Source organism: Marmota flaviventris, chromosome 7 (genome assembly GCF_047511675.1).
Source record: "Marmota flaviventris isolate mMarFla1 chromosome 7, mMarFla1.hap1, whole genome shotgun sequence".
NCBI lineage: Eukaryota > Metazoa > Chordata > Mammalia > Rodentia > Sciuridae > Marmota > Marmota flaviventris.
Window position 1 is genome coordinate 142,323,350 of NC_092504.1, and position 18,426 is coordinate 142,341,775.

Here is an 18,426-nt window from a genome sequence, read left to right on the forward strand (position 1 = left end):
TCAATTTTCAGCACTGTATATAAATGAATAAAACAAAGGTCCATCAACAACTAAAAAAAGGGGGGGTGTACTGGGATGTACTGGTAGAGTGCACCTGGGTTTAACCTCCAATATTAAGAATAAATAAATAACCCCGTCTGTTGTATTTTGTTATAGAGCCGCCTCTGGGCGGGGTCGCGAGCTTTGAGGGTCCCGCCCCCTCTCCTGGCCCTGGGGCCCCGCCCCTCGCAGGCCTCGCCCATAGAGGCCACGCCCCACGGTCCCCGCCCGTTACAGGCCCCGCCCCTCCGGACCGGCTGCGGCACACGCGCTGGGACAGTTGGTACCCAGGCCAACCGCCCCGGGCGGCGTCCACCTGGCGGGGAGCGCGGGCATCATGCACCTGCAGGCGTCTGGGCACAGATCGCCCCGACTAAGGAGCGGCCCCTTCCTGCCCGCGTCCAGGGGTCAGCCCGAGGACCCCGGCCCGCGGCCGATCCACTCTGGTGTCGCCTCATAGGATAGCAGGTAGCGAAGGCCCGGAGGTGGGCCAGGTGTGGGGGACGGAGAGGGCGCTGGGCGGGGGGCTTCCGGCGGCCAGGTGGGTCCTGCTGCCCCCGCCCATCGCGCCACCGCAGCGGCCAAGGGCGCCGAGCCGAGCCGCGGGCCATCCCGCAGGGCGAGGCCGCCCGGTCCGCAACCGAGCGTGGGTACCGACAGGTGAGCCATTTCCACTGCTGTTCCTTCCGCTGTGCGTCCCTCGGGCTCCAGTCTTTGATCAGCTTTGTCCCGAGAGACTGGACTTGGGAAGGGGGATTTGGGTTTCAGCTGAGGCCCTTTCGACAAGTTGACCCCTTCCAGAGCCACCCCATCCGCTAGGTGACCCCTGGTTTAAGGGGTGTGCCCTGGGAGTGTGCACCCAGTGCCAGGCAGGACTTGGGAGTTTGCTGGGAGGTGAGGGGAAGGACGTCCCACCGCACATCTGCAGTGGTGGTCAGGGTCTTGGAGGGACACCGGCTTCTGAAGGAGGACTTGTAGGGCAAGCTCAGGGGAGGGGCGCAGGGGCCCTCCTCTCACCCTCTGCTGCTGCCATGGCCAGGCAGAAAGGGTTGACCTGGCTGGTGGCGGTGGGGAGCCGGCTTCCTGCGGACAGCCAGCTCCAGGGCACAAGCAAGGGGGGCAAGTGCACCCCCAGCCATGCAACCCCCAGGGGATGCTAGTTTACCAGAGGACAGGCAGCCAGCCTGAGTGACTGACAGGTGAATGAGCTGGGGGCTGAGCCACTTCTGGCCTGGAGTCTACCTGGACCTCCAGGCTCACTCTCCTTACCTGTCCCCGAGGATCCACAAGGCAGGGCTGTTTCCACCATGGGGACAGGGTGGACAACCATAAACCCTCGTTTGCCCACATGGACTGGATCCCTTTGTCATTTTTTCCAACTTGGGAAGCTTTGTACACTAATGCAGTGGTTTCCCCTTAGCGGGTGGAAGCCAGCGAAGGGTCATTGCTTTCAGCAGGTAGGAGAGCACCGAGAACTGCCCAGAGCCAGGGGTGTTCCTGGGGAGACCTGGGAAGGGTCCTACTGCAGAGACCTGGCATGGCCCTTGGGGCAGATACTTCCCAGACCTGCAGTTCAAGGTCGCTGGCTTCTACCCACTAAGGGCAAATGGACCAGTCCAGGGCCTGTGCATGCTGTGCACACCCAGCTCCTCCTCTGACTAGAGGGAAGTCTCTCCAAGTTCAGGGGGAGCTAAGATGAAGCACATGAAATCCTAGCCTAGGAGTAAGGTGTGTGCAGTTCTGGGAAGAAGATCCTGGGTTCAACGCCTGCCTCAGCAATTTAGAGACACTGTCTGGAAAATATAAAAGGGGCTGGGGATGTAGCTCAGTGCTAATGCACCCCTGGGATTAGTTCATTTTCCTCTGCTCTGCCATAGATACTGGGATCTTTCTCGACTCTGAGTGTGAGGCCCTTGGGGGCTCCTGGAGATGATCCATGAGGATGTGCCTCCCCTGAGTGAGCAGCCTGGAGACTTTTGCTCTTGGACTCATCACCTTGGAGACTACACCAATTTGAAAATTAGAGTTTGAGATTTCCTACCCTTGGAGGAGCCCCCTGAGGTTTCTACTTCGGGATTGCTGCCCTAATGAGTCGTCATTCTCGAAGTCTCTACATGTGTCTACAACTTCCCAGGGCCTAACGCATGCCAAGCACAGTCTACCACTGAACTACAGCCCCAGCCCTTGGCTCTACCATTTTGAGACCAGCAGTTTGCCCTGTGACCTCGAGTCTCTAATGGATGTGAGGAAAGTGGCTAATTTTCAGTGAGTTCATTTTTGTATTACGCTTGTTACGGTGGAACAACTTCTATCTCCCTATAGACACAACCAAGTTAGAAGTCATCCTGTGTTCTTTTTATTCCTCTATTTCACTGTCAAAGTTTTGCTCTTTGATAGTTTGTAATTGCTTGTTGTTTCTTCATTTCATTTCTCATCCCTCATATTTCCTTGGATATTTATTAACATCTTTATTTGCAATGCTTTGAACCTTTAATTCACCTGAGCTGTTTCTCTCTTCTCCTGGATCCAGTGTTGAACCACGAATCCATTCACCTTCATACCCATTTCCTCTACTAAATGTTAAGGCCCGCTGCTTGGTCACATCTCATGCTTTCTTCACGTCTGTGCCTCCCAGTACTGATGACTGCATGTTCGCTGTGCTTACCCTGTGCTTGCCTAGTTATTCAGAGTGTGTTTAATCATACTCCAAATAATTCAGCCATCACTTTATGGCTTTGTCTTAATTTAACTCGGTTTATTGTTAATTTAGTTTATGTGCTGAGAACCTGCGGCCTATTTGGTAGAGCATTTTGAGGGCTAGCTGAGATTTTTTTGTGGCCAGAACAATAAGGTCATGTTTGAGGGAAGTCCTGCAGGTGTCCTGAATTGGGCCAACAGGCTTTGCTGTAGGAACTGTCTGTGGCATGATGTGGTGAAGCTATACAAGCGCTGTGTGTCTGAACACAGAACAAAATCTCTGAGGCTTAATTCATCAGGCTTATTATTTCCCCTCAAGAGCTGCACTTGGGAGTGGCTGACCCTCTAAGAGGGCTGACTGCCCCTTGTGACCCAGGCTGCAGGTGCTTCCGTCTCAGAACTGCTTCTTTGTGACCATGAAGCCAGAGCAAGAGAGGAAACATGGGCTGGTAGGTTGCCCTGTAAGTGCGGCATGGATTCTGCTCATGTCCTCTTTGTCAACATCAGTTACGCAAGGGGACTGGGAAGCCGGGGAAATCCCGATGATACACGCTGTTAAGCTGTACAGTGACTGGGAAGATGCCTCCTGACTCGGTGGAAGAGCAAGGTGCAGAGCAGGATGTAGCCTGCTGTGAGGTGTGGAGACAGCGCAGGACTGAGACCATACGGGTAGTGACTTAGTGAATGAAGAGGAAAGGAAAAGGAGATCAGAGTGGGGACTGAGAGTGTGTATTAACAACAGATTTTACTATTAAACAGACATTTTAAATGTTCATAGTAGAATCAGAGAAATGAAATGAAAATAACAAACTGAAAAACTGGACTAAGGACCTTGTATATTAAAACTACAATATTGGTGGCCGGGGTGTGGCTCCGCAGTAAAGCGCTTGCCTCCCACGTGTGAGGCAGTGGGTCAATCCTCAACACCACATAAAAAAGTCAATAAACAAAATAAAGATACTATGTCTATGTACAAATAAAAATTATTTTTTTAAAACCCTACAATATAAAAGGACAATTGTTCCAAGTATCTTACAACAATATGACATTAAAAATAATTTCAGATTCTTAGGATCCATCTCTAAATTCTCACTAGAATTTTTGAGGCGGCCCGGTTTGCTCTGATTGCAGGAGCTGGAAGATCCATAAGGAGAACAAGGGGCACCTGAAAGACAGGAGATGGACTTGAAACAAATTTATACCTGAATTAGAGGAATTGTGATGAGCCATATGAACAAGTTTTTGTTCTTCCTAATGTTGAGTAGTATGTGTCTTTGCTCTGAAATGATTGTGGAAAATAGAGTTCAGTGGTTTCTCTTAAAGTGGTGTTGATGCTGGGAACAGCAGAGGACATTCATTAAATAAAAGTATCAGTGCATGGATCTTGACCAGCCCAGGGCTTCTAAGAGAGAAAAGCTTCCTACATTGTCCCTTGCTTAAAAGAAGAGGCAATAATCAACCCATTAGATAAGTAGACATACAAGTATATGAATAACCAAGGGAACAGACCACCCCAAACAGCCCACTTTACAATGACTCCATGACACCACCGAGGAGGAAATGTCAGAGAAAGAGTTTAGCAGATTCATCGTTAAATCTTCAAGGAGTCAAAAGAAGGTAGGAAATTAACTTAAGATGGAAAATACAGGAAGGGAAAGATTTCAATAAGGACTGATTCTGAAAAAAGAACCAAACAGAAATTCTGGAAATGAAAGAATCAATAAATAAAACTAAGAGTTCAATGTAAAGCAACACCAATAGATGAGAACACTTTGAAGACAGATTTTCGGTACTTAACAACAAAGTATATAATCTTGAAATAATGTCAACAATAAAAAAAAATGTAAAGAGACTATGGCCAGAATATTCAAGAAATATGGGAAAACATTGAAACTAAATTTAACAATCATTGGGGTAAAGGGCTACAAAATACAAACTAAAAGGATGAACATCTCTTCAATGAAATAATATTAGAAAACTTTCCAAACCTTAGGGATAAGATGGAAATAAAAATATAGGAAGCATATAGAACCCCACATAGGCGTGATGAAAAAATGTCCGCTCCAAGAGACACATAATGAGATTGTCTAACCCAGAGAGTAAGGGCAGAATCTTAAAACCTGCAAGGGGAAGATGGCTGGCTACATTTAGAGGTAAAGCAGTTGGATTTCAACTGCTATTGCAGTGCAGATACTAAAAGTCAGGAGGGCTAAAACTCTCCAATCAAAAGACATAGCTTTGAAGATTGTATTATAAAACAAGACCCAACCATCTGTTATTAACAAGATATTCACAAAGACATCCACAGACCGAAGGGGAAAGGATGGGAAAAGACTTATTATGCAAATATAAAGCAAAAGCAAGGGAACTACTCTCATATCTAAGTGGACGTCAAGCCTAATTTAATCAGAAGAGAAAAAGAAGGTCACTTCATTCTTGTTAAGGGAATCATTCAACAATGACATATGATTATAAATATTTATGGTCCAAATTTATGCATCTACATAGATAAAACAAACTGTTCTCAATATAAACAATCAAACAGACCACAACATAGTAATACTGGGTGCTTTCAACACACCTCTGTCACCATTAGGTAGATCATTCAAACATAAACTAAGACTCTTCAGACCTAAAAAATACGATTAATCAAATGAACCTTACAGACATGTATAGAATATTTTATCCAATGACAGCTAAATTCACTATCTTCTTAGTGGCACATGAAACATTCTCTAAAATATTTCATATATTGAGGCACAAAACAAATCTTAGCAAATATAATCACAAAAACATTCCACTCTTATTTAACACAGTCATTGAAACTCTAGCCAGTGCCATGGGGCAAAAGAAGGAAATTAAAAACAGGCAAATAGGAAAAGAAGCCAAATTATCTGTTTGCTGATGACATGATCCTGTGTTGTGAAGACCCAAAAAGCTCCACCAGGAGACTTCTATACCTGATAAGTGCATTCACCAAAGTAGCAGCCTACTATATCCAAATACATGAATCAATTGCTTTCCTATACTCCAATAATAAATCTGTTGAAAAAGAATTGGGAAAACTATGCCCTTCACAATTCCCTGCCCCCACCAATAAAACACTTAGGAATAAATCTAAGCAAGGAGATGGAAGACCTCTACAGGGAAAAGTATAGAACACTGAAGAAAGATTGCTTTAGAAGATGGAAAGACCACCCATGTTCTTGTATAGGTAGTTAATAATAGTGTAATAATAATTGTCAAAATGGCCATACTAGCAAAAGCGTTATACAGATTCAATGCAATCCCCCTCAAAATACCAACGACATTCTTCTCAGAACTAGAAAAAAACAGTTCCAAAATTCTTTGGGAAGAATAAAGAGACCCAGAATCCTGAACAAGAAAGGCAGTGCTGGAGGCATCGTGATACCAGACCTCGTGTAGTGTCAGAGAGTATGGTCATAAATAAAACAGCATGGTGCTGCTGCACAGACAGACCTGAAGACCAGTGGAATGGAATAGAAGACACAGAGACACACCCACATGATCACAGTCATCTGGTCCTTGACAGTGGTGTCCAAACATACTTTGGAGAAGAGAAAGCTTTTTAAACAAAAAGTGCTAGGGAAACTGGATATCCCTATGTAGAAGAATGAAACTTCATCTACGTCTCTCACCCTGCACAGAAGTCAAAACATAACGTGGATCAAAGACCCAGGAATCAGACCAGAAACGTTACAAATGCTAGATGAGAATATAGGTTCAACACTCCAACTTCGACACAGGGATTGACTTCCTTAACAAGACTCCCAAAGTATAATAAATAAAACCAACAATAAGTGGAATGAATCAATTTAAAAACTCTGCACAGCAAAGGAAAAATTGAGAACTTCAAGAGAGAACCTACTGAGTGGAAGATCATTGTCACCTGCTCCTCAGATAGGGCGTTAATATCCAAAATATATAAAGAATGGAAAAAATAAGACACACACATGCACACACACACAAATACAGAAACAAGAATAAACAAAAGAACCTAATTAATAAATTGGCAAAAGAACTAAAAAGATAACTTCTCAAAAGAGGAGATTCAAATGGCAAATTAATATATAAAAACTATACAACATCTCTAGCAACCTGAAGTCTGCAGACTGAAAGTGCACTGAGATTCCATCACACTCCAAACACAATGCCAATCATCAAGAACAGAAATAATAATGAGTGCTGGCTAATATTTGGTGAAAAGTTACATTTATACATTGTTGGTAAAACTGCAGGTTACAACAAGAACTCTGGAAAGCCGTATGGAGGTTCCTCAAAAGATTAGGAATGGAATCACCATATAACCCAGGTATGACACACCTTGGTACTTATCTAAAATCAGTAAAATCAGCATACTACGGTGATATTGCCACCTCATATTTGTAGCAGCACAATTCACAGTAGCCAAGGTCAACCTAGGTGTCTATCAAGATATGAATGGTTAAAGAAAATTTATGCATGTGCACATGTACATGCGTGTGCGTGCACACACACACACACACACACACACACACACACACACTGGAGTATTACTTAGCCATGAAGAAGAATGACATTATTGCATTTTCTGGTTAAAAGATGAAAGTAAAGAGCATCATGCTAAGTTAAGATAGCAATGCTTGGTCTGTTTTTGACTCCATATAAGATTCACAGCACAGAACTGAGAAGTCACACTGGAAAGCCTTTGCCAGGTAGAGAGGACTGTGATGCTTGTTGGAACTGCAGGTCCCCAGGGAAGCCCTTCCATAAGTGTGGGCTGACGGAGGTGTGGCTTTGAATGTGTGAAGGAGGCATTTCTGCTCCGCTCATGGCCAGAGTCTGGGGCCCCGGTTCCATTTTCCAAAGGAACCAACCAACATCTTGGGGTGGGAAGCTGGAAGCTGGGTTTAGGGTGAGAGTTGTGGTGGTGTAGGGTGAGGGGGCTGTCCCTAGAGAAAGGGACTCTGGTTGCACAGACCCAGCCCATTTCCTATGAACATCCTCCTCCATCCACTGAGGCAACACAGACTTTCTCATTATTTCTGCCTTTCCCCCCAAACCCAAATGAGAAGATTCACTTTGTTGATTTGCAAGAAGATATTGTTATGGTTTGGATGCGAGGTGTCCCCCAAAAGCTCATGTGTGAGACAATGCAGGAAGGTTTAGAGGTGAAATGACTGGGTCAACACTGAATGGATCCCCTGATGGGATGAAGTGAGTGGTAATGGAAGGTGGCTACCGGTGGCTGGAGGAAGTGGGCGTTGGGGGTGCAGCTGAAGGAGGTGGGTGTTGCAGGTGTGGCTGCAGGTGGTGGGCATTGGGGGCGTGGCTGGAGGTGGTGGGTGTTGCAGGTGTGGCTGGAGGTGGTGGGCGTTGGGGGCGTGGCTGGAGGTTGTAGGCCTTGGGGGCGTGGCAGGAGAGATGGGCGTTGGGGGCGTGGCTGGAGGTTGTGGGCGTTGGGGGCGTGGCTGGAGGAGGTGGGCGTTGGGGGTGTGGCTGGAGGAGGTGGGCATTGGGGGTGTGGCTGGAGGCGGTGGGCATTGGGGGCGTGGCAGGAGAGATGGGCTTTGGAGGTGCAGCTGAAAGGTGGGTTTTGGAGGCGTGGCTGGAGGTGGTGGGTTTTGGGGGCGTGGCTGGAGGTGGTGGGTGTTGGGGGCGTGGCTGGAGGAGGTGGGCGTTGGGGGCGTGGCCTTGGGACTTATATTTTGCATCTGGCTAATAGAGTGTATCTCTGCTTCCTGATCATCATGTGAACCGCTTCCCTCACCACACTCCTCCAACATGACGTTCTGCTTCACCTGAGGAATAGAGCTGGCTGTCTATGGACTGAGATCTCCAAACCGTGAGCCTCTAAATAAACTTCTCCTCCTCTGCAGCTGTTCTAGTTAGGTATTTATTCACAGCAGTGAAAAAGCTAAGACAGATCTGAAAACTGCCCAATGTTTCAGGTGAAGCAGGGAATATTTGCCACGGTGTGTAAATAGAGCTGGACCAACAGGGTGGACTCTCAGGGTTCAGAGTCAGCGAGAGGGTGTGGGGCTTTCTCCTGGAGTCCTGTCCCCTGATGTCTGACAGACGGCTGCCCTAGCAGCCTTGGGAAGTGTGATAATTAGCTTTTCATCACTGCAACAAAATACCTGAGCAAAATGACTTAGAAGGAAGAAAGAGCCGAACATGGTGGTGCACACCTGTCATCCTAGCAGCTTGGGAGGCTGAGGCAGGAGGATCACAACTTTGAGGCCAGTCTTAGCAATTTAGGGAGGCTCTAATTAACTTAATTTCATTTATCTCAAAAAATAAAAAGAGGGCTGTAGATGTGACTTAGTGGTAAATTGCCCCTGGGTCCAATCCCTAGTACTCACCTGCCCCCATAAGAAAATAAATAAATGGAAGAAAGTTTTATTTTGGCTCACTTTTTCAGAAGTGAAAGTGTGTGGTTGCTTGGCCCTGTTGTCCTGGGCCCCTGTCAAGGCAGAACATCAGGACAACAGGTTTGTGGTGGGGCATCTGCTTACCTCGTGGTGACCTAAAAGCAGGTAACCTTCAAGGCCACGTCTCCAACTACCTATTTCCCCCAACTAGGCCCCGTCCCCCTAAGATCCTTTAAATTCCTAAGAGTCCCACAAGTAATGTACCCTCATAATGCATTTTGAGGTCAGGGACGTTATGGTCTAGTCACCTGCCCACGGCCCACCTCTTAACACGGCTGCATTGGGTTGCAAGCCTTCAAGCTTTTGGGGTGTTTGTGATGCAAAGCATGACCTCCTGTTCCCAGCCCCCATCACCTGGTGTCCATCGCACAGTGTGAGCCCCATTTGGTCCATCTCATGGCTCCCATAGTCAACAGGCTCCACGTGGCTCTAACAGCAAGTCCAAGTTTCCCCTCTGACCCCAGGTGGGCTCTTTGATGTGAGCCACTGGGGAAATCAGAAAATGAATCGGACACTCCCAGATACAGTGCAGGAGACCAGGAAAACAGTGAGGAGGAGCTGGGCCAAGAAAGGCCAGAACCCACCCTAGTGGGCGCCACTTCCCTGCTGGGTTCTGGTTCTGGGTCATGTTTGGTCTCCGAGACACAGTGGCATGATATGAGCCCCACAGGACCAAACCTTCAGCATCTGAGCTGTCGGGGCCCTTTAAGGTCCAAACCATCATGGGGGCATGTGGACATTGCTTGGGATGTGGGTTCAGTGCAGGCCTGGGGTCAGAGGGTCCTCAATTCAGAGCCATTCTCCTCCTCCTCCTCCCCTCTATGCCACAGTGGACGTGAACCTGAACTCTGCCAGCCGCAGGTCCATGCTCATTCAACGGTCTTTACTGAGCACCTACTGTGTGTGTCTTTGTGCCAACCACCAAGCACCCAGAAGCCAGTGAGATACAGTGAACCTCCCATGCCAAAAAGGGAGTGGCGGTTTCAGCCTCAAGGCCAGGGACTGGCTCACTGGGACACATGGGCAGCGTGTGCCGCGTGGTGGCCCTCAGTTAGCACCCACGTCCTGCTTTCCTGTCTCCGGCCACACCACAGTCTTGAGTCAACTGTGAGATGCCGAGGAGGGTCCGAGGAAGCCCATGTTGGCCTCAGCAGGAAATGCTAGTCCTGGCTTGCAGAGTGCCCCTCTGGGCTCTCCTGCGTGCTTTCTTCTCTACCCTCGAGTTCAGACGAGGTTCTGGGGCTTTGTGGTGTTCATGGCCGTCTTCTCCTTCTTCAGCTTCTTGATTTTCTGTGGTACATCCTGACGTTCCCTCAGGGCTACCTTCCAGTTCACGAGTGCTCTCTCCAGCTGTGTCGCGTCTGCTCTGTGACCAGGCATTCCAGGTCCCTGCCACTCTTGGGCGGCTCTGTGTGTGTTTCTCCTGATTCTGGAGGACAAGTCGCGCTTTCCTTACACAGGAAGTAGAAAGACCTCCCAGGACTCAGAGCCGTCAAACTCAAGACGAGCAAAACACCGTCTGGGAAGTGTCCAGAGCAGTCCTCTGGAGAGCCCTGAGAAGACGGGCCAAAGTTATTTTTGGGGCAGGGAGCCTGCTGAGGACTCAGTGGGGAAGGGGCTGAATGACCCGACACATTGGGTCAGCTATCTGGATGGCTGTCGGCTGCAACCCCACTTTAGTAGTCGCCTGGGAGGTGGGGAGCCCAGCACGTGTGAGTCTGGTCCAGGGCAGTGCTCTGGGGGTGAGGACCGTGCATCCAGGGAGGGAGGCAGGCACTCACAGGGGTCTCGACCTCCCTGAGCCTCAGTTTCCTTATCTGCAGAGTGGACACCAGAGCTGCCGGCGCCCAGTGTGACCTTGGTCAGACCCACACCTGGCTCTCCTTTGCTCCTGCTCCAGGACGGGGTCACACACCCAGGCCTGCCTGTCCCTCCATCCCTCTGAGCTCACTCATCATGCCCACGACCTGGGGCCTTGCAACTCCTCTGCCTGGCCCTGTTCCCCCAGATCCGGCCAGGGCTGGGTGGTCTCCCTCAGGGGGCTCCTGTAGCCTGTCCTCCGGGTCCTGGTCCTCCTGTGCTTCCAGGGAGTGTTTCATGGGCTTTCCTGACAGGACGTCCTGACAAGGGAGGGCACCGGAGCCATCTCTTGTGTGTTCCTAGAGGTCTCGTGGATGCTTGGCCTCATTCCTGCCATTTCCTCCTTTGCTATTTGTTGGTTTTCCCTTTCATTTGGGTTAGGCCACAGCTATTCCTTGGGGTTCCTTGGGGTTCCAATTAACATGACCAAGTGATGTGAGCCCAGAGCAGCGTCACGCCCATGGGGTCCTAGCATGCCCCCCTACAGCTCCAGGGCATCCCCTTCAGTCACCTGTGTCACAGAGCTGCAGAGCATGCATCCTGGGTTCAATAACCTGCGCTAAGCCCTGGAGGAGATTTTTTTCATACAGTATTCTCTTTAGTCACAGGGAAGACAAAAGCAGCACACTGTTGACAACTGTCATGAATTTGTGTTCACCAGAGCTCTTTCTGTCCTCCTCCAGCTCTGAGTTCCCATATAATGTCCTTTGGATGAATCAAAAGGATTCCCCTGATGCAGGGCACATCTAGTGACCAAGTCCTAGACCTGGGGCTTGAGGGCTTTCCCTCCAACAGTCCTGTTGGAAGTTCAGCCACGAGGCAGCACTGTGGAGAAGAGGGCCTTCAGGAGGGGGTTGGGCCATGAGGCTGTACATCACAAATGGGACTTGTCTGTTTAGAAAACAGTTCCTACGCATCCTGCACAAGGCCTACATTGTGTTGACAACAAATGTAATTAAGGCTTTTATTATTGCTATGAATTTGCGTGTGCAGAGACCTTAGTGTCTTTCCCCGTCTCTGAATGTCCAACGTCATTCAGTTCAGCATGAGAGACTCCTCTCATGAAGGCAGGTCCAGGGGTGTGGTCACTTCCTTTTTGTTTCCCTGTGCTGTGATTTGAAGAGGGTGTCCTTTCAAATGTGCCATTGAAACTTTCAATGCCAATGCATCAGTGTTGAGTGGAGGGCCTTCAGGAGGTGGTGAGAACAATGCTCTGCCTTCCTGGGTGAGATATGCACCTTACAGCGAGACCTTGTCTAGCAGGCAAGGAGGTCCAGGTTCCACCCTCGACACCAAACATGCATGCACGGTCACAGGCACAAACACACTGCTTAGCATGGAGATAACTATCTCTACTTCTTGTCGGTTGGGAGGCTGAGGCAGGGGGATTGCAAATTCAAGATTAGCATAGGCAAATTATCGAGACCCTTTTTCAGAAGAAAATAGAAAGATCTGGGAAAGTAGATCAGGAGTAGAGCTTTTGCTAACATGTATGACATTCTGTTTCCATAACTATTACCAGGGAAGAAAGAACAAAAGACAATGAAAAGGGTTTGAAGGAGTGACTTCAATCCTCTGCCCTTTCAGCATGGGGACCTGGAAACAAGGTACCATGCTAGTACCCCTAGGTAACTCAGAGGGGCTAAAGGGCACAGGCCTGCAGCAGAACTGTCAAAGGCAGAGTCCTGTGCCGCTGTTAGAGGATAAAGCATCACCACTGCAAGATTTAACTCCTTGAGAATTCGGTCAAACAACAGAACAAGCAGCAGCCCCTAAGCCGCTCTGGGGGAGGGCAGCCGCTCCACCCCTGCTGCCCTCGTGGCCTGCGACATGGGGCGTCTTTGTGCCATCTGGGTGTCTCCGCAGGATGAACTCGGGCTCATGGCTCCTCCTGTCCATGATTCCCTATGAAAGTGGCGACCGGGCACCATCAGTGTCAGGTCACGCACAAGGTCCGCCTTTCTGCCCTGGGCAGCTCAGGGTCTTGTCCCGTTGGAACAGTTTGGGTCACATGTTGCTGTTGGGGGACCTCAGTAGGTCTCTGAAGTCAGCAGTCCCTTACACATTTATGCTAGGACATTACTACCTGCTCTTCCAAGGCTGCAAGGAGGAGGCCAGAGAATGCAGTATCTGATCACTGATGGAGCACAAGTTCATCATGAGATTTTTGAGAAATGGAAACAGAATAAGAAGTTATTGAAAAGCATCTCTCCCCCTAGAGTCATTGGCGAAAGAGCACGGGAGAGCAGGGAAGCGGTTGGTGTCCTAGGAGAGCCCCTAATGTCTGCTCCAGGTGGGGCGCAGGGGCCCACTGATGTCCATGTGTCTTCAGGTGGCCTCCTGCCTGAGGAATCTGGGAGGCAGTGGCCAGAGCACGTTGCACTTCTTCCTCCAACAGCTGGCCCTGTGCCATCCATCTTGGGACACAGAGAAGGGAAGGAGCCAGGTGGACCTAACCCTCGCAGCACCCTGCAAATGTGGAAGTGCTAATTTGTCCTTTTAAAATGACACCAATCAAAGCACATGTGAAATCACAGGTGGCACTGCCCCCCTTGGCTCCACAGATGTCCTGGCTGTTGCCATCCACTGAGTGGAGTCACGTGTCCGTAAGTCGAGTGGTGGTGTGTGCCCTCCTCAAGTGGGAGCAAATCAGTTCTGGCATCCGGGACTTGTCCTGGGGGCCTGCACAGCAATACAGCCAGGGGACACAGGTGGTCATCCTCCTGGCCACTCCTCTCCAGCCCCTGTTGGTGTCACGGGTAGAGCCAGGGAACTGGTACCAGCGAAGCTTGCTCAGTGGAACAGGAGCTTGGTTCCAATGTCAGGGGCTGGGAGAACAGGCTCTCCAGCCTTCAGCACTGCCACTTGGCCAGCAGCTGGGCGGAGGGGCCACAGGCTGGGAATTGGCTGCTGGCAAGCAGGCTGCACAGGAAAATGGCAGACAGGTTGGGTCTCCCACTGGCCCTCTGCTGTGATGTCTGTGCTCCTTCTGTGGCTGCCCGTGTAGGACAAAAGGGGCCAGGAGCAAAGAGCAGGTTGCTGGCACCCCTCCTTGGGCCCAGAGTCCAGTTGGAGGGGTTGGAGGGCCACGGGTAAGGCCCTGCCGCCAGCTACCCAAGCTTCAGCTGGACCTTGCAGCCCACCCAAATGGGTTTTCTGGTGGCCCAGCAGGAGGTAGGTGGCCATGGCCTGGTTGAACTGGCGCGTCGCCACCGACACCCAGGTCTCCTGCAGCCCGTAGCCCAGGTCCAGCATGGCCAGCAGGATGGAGGTGTCCGGGCGCTTGGGGAGCAGCTCGGCGGGAGGACTCGGGCAGCGTTCCCCATCCTGGCTCAGCCACGGGTGCCCCAGGATCTGCTGGAGCGTGGGCCTGTGCGCGGGCTCCAGGGTCAGCATCCAGGACACCAGGCTCTGCGCCTCGTCGGACAGGTGGAACGGGAGGTGGTACCTGGCCTGCAGCACCTGCTCCTTGGCCTCCGCATAGCTGGCCCCGGTGAACGGGACGCTGCCCGTGAGCATGAGGATCAGGAGGACACCCAGGCTCCAGACGTCCACCGCGGGGCCGTCGTAGGGCTCTCGCCGGTGCAGCTCCGGGGCCCAGTAGGCCACGGTGCCGCAGAGCAGGCCCAGCTTCTCTCCGGCCCTGAACCTGCAGGCCAGGCCGAAGTCGCACAGCTTGGCGCGGCCCGCGGCATCCAGCAGCACGTTGTCCGCCTTCACGTCCCGGTGCGCGATGCCCTGCGCGTGGCAGTACCCCACGGCGCTGGCCACCTGCCCGAACAGCATGCGGGCCTCGTCCTCCCACAGGCCCACCACCTCCGGGATGTGCTGGCCCAGCTGGCCCCCAGCCATGTCCTCCATCACCGCGTAGGCAGTGCCGGGGGTCTCCACGTTCTCCAGCAGCTGCACCACGTGCGGGTGCTCCAAGCCCTTCATGATGTCCAGCTCCGACAAGACCCAGGACAAGGTGGCCCCCGCCCCCTTCCGCAGGACTTTCACGGCCACCTTCGTCCCCGTCAGGATGTGTCGGGCCAGGAAGACCTTGGCAAAGCTGCCCTGCCCGACGACCCCCAGGGGCTCATAGCGGCCCATGAGGGCTTCCTCCAAGGAGGAGCAGGCCGCGAGGTCCCGACACACCCTCCGCACCACACTACGCTCACTGCTCTCTATAGACATCATGAACCCCACGCCCACTAAGGCCGCTAGCTAAAAACAAACACAACAAAGCAAAGAACACAAGCAAAACTAATAACAAAGCCCAACAAAAGAGCCCCAAATCAAAGAACCAACCCGAATCTGCAACCAACCCACCAACCCACCAAACCACCAAACGCGCTAACTATGGGAGTCCCACAGGTCACTGCCTAGAGCTCCCTGTGCTTGAGGACAAGGTCCCAGCCTCGTCCTGGTCTTATATCCCCACTGGCTCAAGGGCCTCAGATTTGCTCTTGGTGAGATCACAGCAAGGAGTGGTCCACTCGTGCCCAGGTGGTGCCCACAGTGGTGTCTCCCCGTCAGGCCTCCAGGACTTTTGCCACATTCCGAATTCAGAGAAGTAGGCTCTGCAGAACGTGGTTGCTCAGTGCCATATGGACACTTGCAATTTAAGCCTATATGAGGCTCCAGCAGCTTTTGATTTGCGAGTACAAAAATGTATCGCCTTTGCCTTGGAGAGACCCCATCCTTGTCCTCCAAGCTCTTCAACGCCTGTCCTTCCAACCTGGATTGATCTGTGTCACAAGCATGGTAGCACTTCACTCACATCACGACACTGGACCAAAATGCTGTGCTGCCCGGGAGTCGTGGCCACATCCCAATGTCTGTGGGGTGAGAGGTAGGGTCGCCCTCATCGTTGCCCCACAAGGTCCTATGACGTACCTCAAAAGAACACAGCCTGGAGCCCAGAAGGCAGTGTATTTTCAAAGTGATGAAGGCTGAACCTGCCAGCCAAGTGCCCTATGGCCAGTGACTGTCCTTCCCAGAGCACTCGCGTGGCAGTGGCTGAGAGGCCCCACCACACCCTCCGCACCGCACTAGCTCACTGCTCTCTCTAGACATCCTCTGCCCCCACGCCCACTAAGGCCGCTAGCTGAAAACAAACACAACAAAGCAAAGAACACAAGCAAAACTAATAACAAAGCCCAACAAAAGAGCCCCAAATCAAAGAACCAACCCGAATCTGCAACCAACCCACCAACCCACCAAACCACCAAACGCGCTAACTATGGGAGTCCCACAGGTCACTGCCTAGAGCTCCCTGTGCTTGAGGACAAGGTCCCAGCCTCGTCCTGGTCTTATATCCCCACTGGCTCAAGGGCCTCAGATTTGCTCTTGGTGAGATCACAGCAAGGAGTGGTCCACTCGTGCCCAGGTGGTGCCCACAGTGGTGTCTCCCCGTCAGGCCTCCAGGACTTTTGCCACATTCCGAATTCAGAGAAGTAGGCTCTGCAGAACGTGGTTGCTCAGTGCCATATGGACACTTGCAATTTAAGCCTATATGAGGCTCCAGCAGCTTTTGATTTGCGAGTACAAAAATGTATCGCCTTTGCCTTGGAGAGACCCCATCCTTGTCCTCCAAGCTCTTCAACGCCTGTCCTTCCAACCTGGATTGATCTGTGTCACAAGCATGGTAGCACTTCACTCACATCACGACACTGGACCAAAATGCTCTGCTGCCCGGGAGTCGTGGCCACATCCCAATGTCTGTGGGGTGAGAGGTAGGGTCTCCCTCATCGTTGCCCCACAAGGTCCTATGACGTACCTCAAAAGAACACAGCCTGGAGCCCAGAAGGCAGTGTATTTTCAAAGTGATGAAGGCTGAACCTGCCAGCCAAGTGCCCTATGGCCAGTGACTGTCCTTCCCAGAGCACTCGCGTGGCAGTGGCTGAGAGGCCCCACCACACCCTCCGCACTGCACTAGCTCACTGCTCTCTCTAGACATCCTCTGCCCCCACGCCCACTAAGGCTGCTAGCTGAAAACAAACACAACAAAGCAAAGAACACAAGCAAAACTAATAACAAAGCCCAACAAAAGAGCCCCAAATCAAAGAACCAACCCAAATCTGCAACCAACCCACCAACCCACCAAACCACCAAACGCGCTAACTATGGGAGTCCCACAGGTCACTGCCTAGAGCTCCCTGTGCTTATGGACAAGTTCCCGGCCTCGGCCGGGCCTTATATCCCCGCTGGCTCAAGGGCCTCAGATTTGCTCTTGGTGAGATCACAGCAAGGAGTGGTCCACTCGTGCCCAGGTGGTGCCCACAGTGGTGTCTCCCCGTCAGGCCTCCAGGACTTTTGCCACATTCCGAATTCAGAGAAGTAGGCTCTGCAGAACGTGGTTGCTCAGTGCCATATGGACACTTGCAATTTAAGCCTATATGAGGCTCCAGCAGCTTTTGATTTGCGAGTACAAAAATGTATCGCCTTTGCCTTGGAGAGACCCCATCCTTGTCCTCCAAGCTCTTCAACGCCTGTCCTTCCAACCTGGATTGATCTGTGTCACAAGCATGGTAGCACTTCACTCACATCACGACACTGGACCAAAATGCTCTGCTGCCCGGGAGTCGTGGCCACATCCCAATGTCTGTGGGGTGAGAGGTAGGGTCGCCCTCATCGTTGCCCCACAAGGTCCTATGACGTACCTCAAAAGAACACAGCCTGGAGCCCAGAAGGCAGTGTATTTTCAAAGTGATGAAGGCTGAACCTGCCAGCCAAGTGCCCTATGGCCAGTGACTGTCCTTCCCAGAGCACTCGCGTGGCAGTGGCTGAGAGGCCCCACCACACCCTCCGCACCGCACTAGCTCACTGCTCTCTCTAGACATCGTCTGCCCCCACGCCCACTAAGGCCGCTAGCTGAAAACAAACACAACAAAGCAAAGAACACAAGCAAAACTAATAACAAAGCCCAACAAAAGAGCCCCAAATCAAAGAACCAACCCGAATCTGCAACCAACCCACCAACCCACCAAACCACCAAACGCGCTAACTATGGGAGTCCCACAGGTCACTGCCTAGAGCTCCCTGTGCTTATGGACAAGTTCCCGGCCTCGGCCGGGCCTTATATCCCCGCTGGCTCAAGGGCCTCAGATTTGCTCTTGGTGAGATCACAGCAAGGAGTGGTCCACTCGTGCCCAGGTGGTGCCCACAGTGGTGTCTCCCCGTCAGGCCTCCAGGACTTTTGCCACATTCCGAATTCAGAGAAGTAGGCTCTGCAGAACGTGGTTGCTCAGTGCCATATGGACACTTGCAATTTAAGCCTATATGAGGCTCCAGCAGCTTTTGATTTGCGAGTACAAAAATGTATCGCCTTTGCCTTGGAGAGACCCCATCCTTGTCCTCCAAGCTCTTCAACGCCTGTCCTTCCAACCTGGATTGATCTGTGTCACAAGCATGG

At 51.2% G+C, this 18,426-nt stretch overlaps 1 protein-coding gene across 1 annotated transcript; it reads right to left on the reverse strand.

The window, feature by feature from the left end:
* Nucleotides 1-13,823: 13,823 nt before the first annotated feature.
* Nucleotides 13,824-15,206, reverse strand: LOC114082685 (sperm motility kinase 2B-like). Its single transcript, XM_027923795.2, has one exon. It carries the CDS (start codon nucleotides 15,204-15,206, stop codon nucleotides 13,824-13,826), a length of 1,383 nt encoding a protein of 460 aa, XP_027779596.2.
* Nucleotides 15,207-18,426: the final 3,220 nt, after the last annotated feature.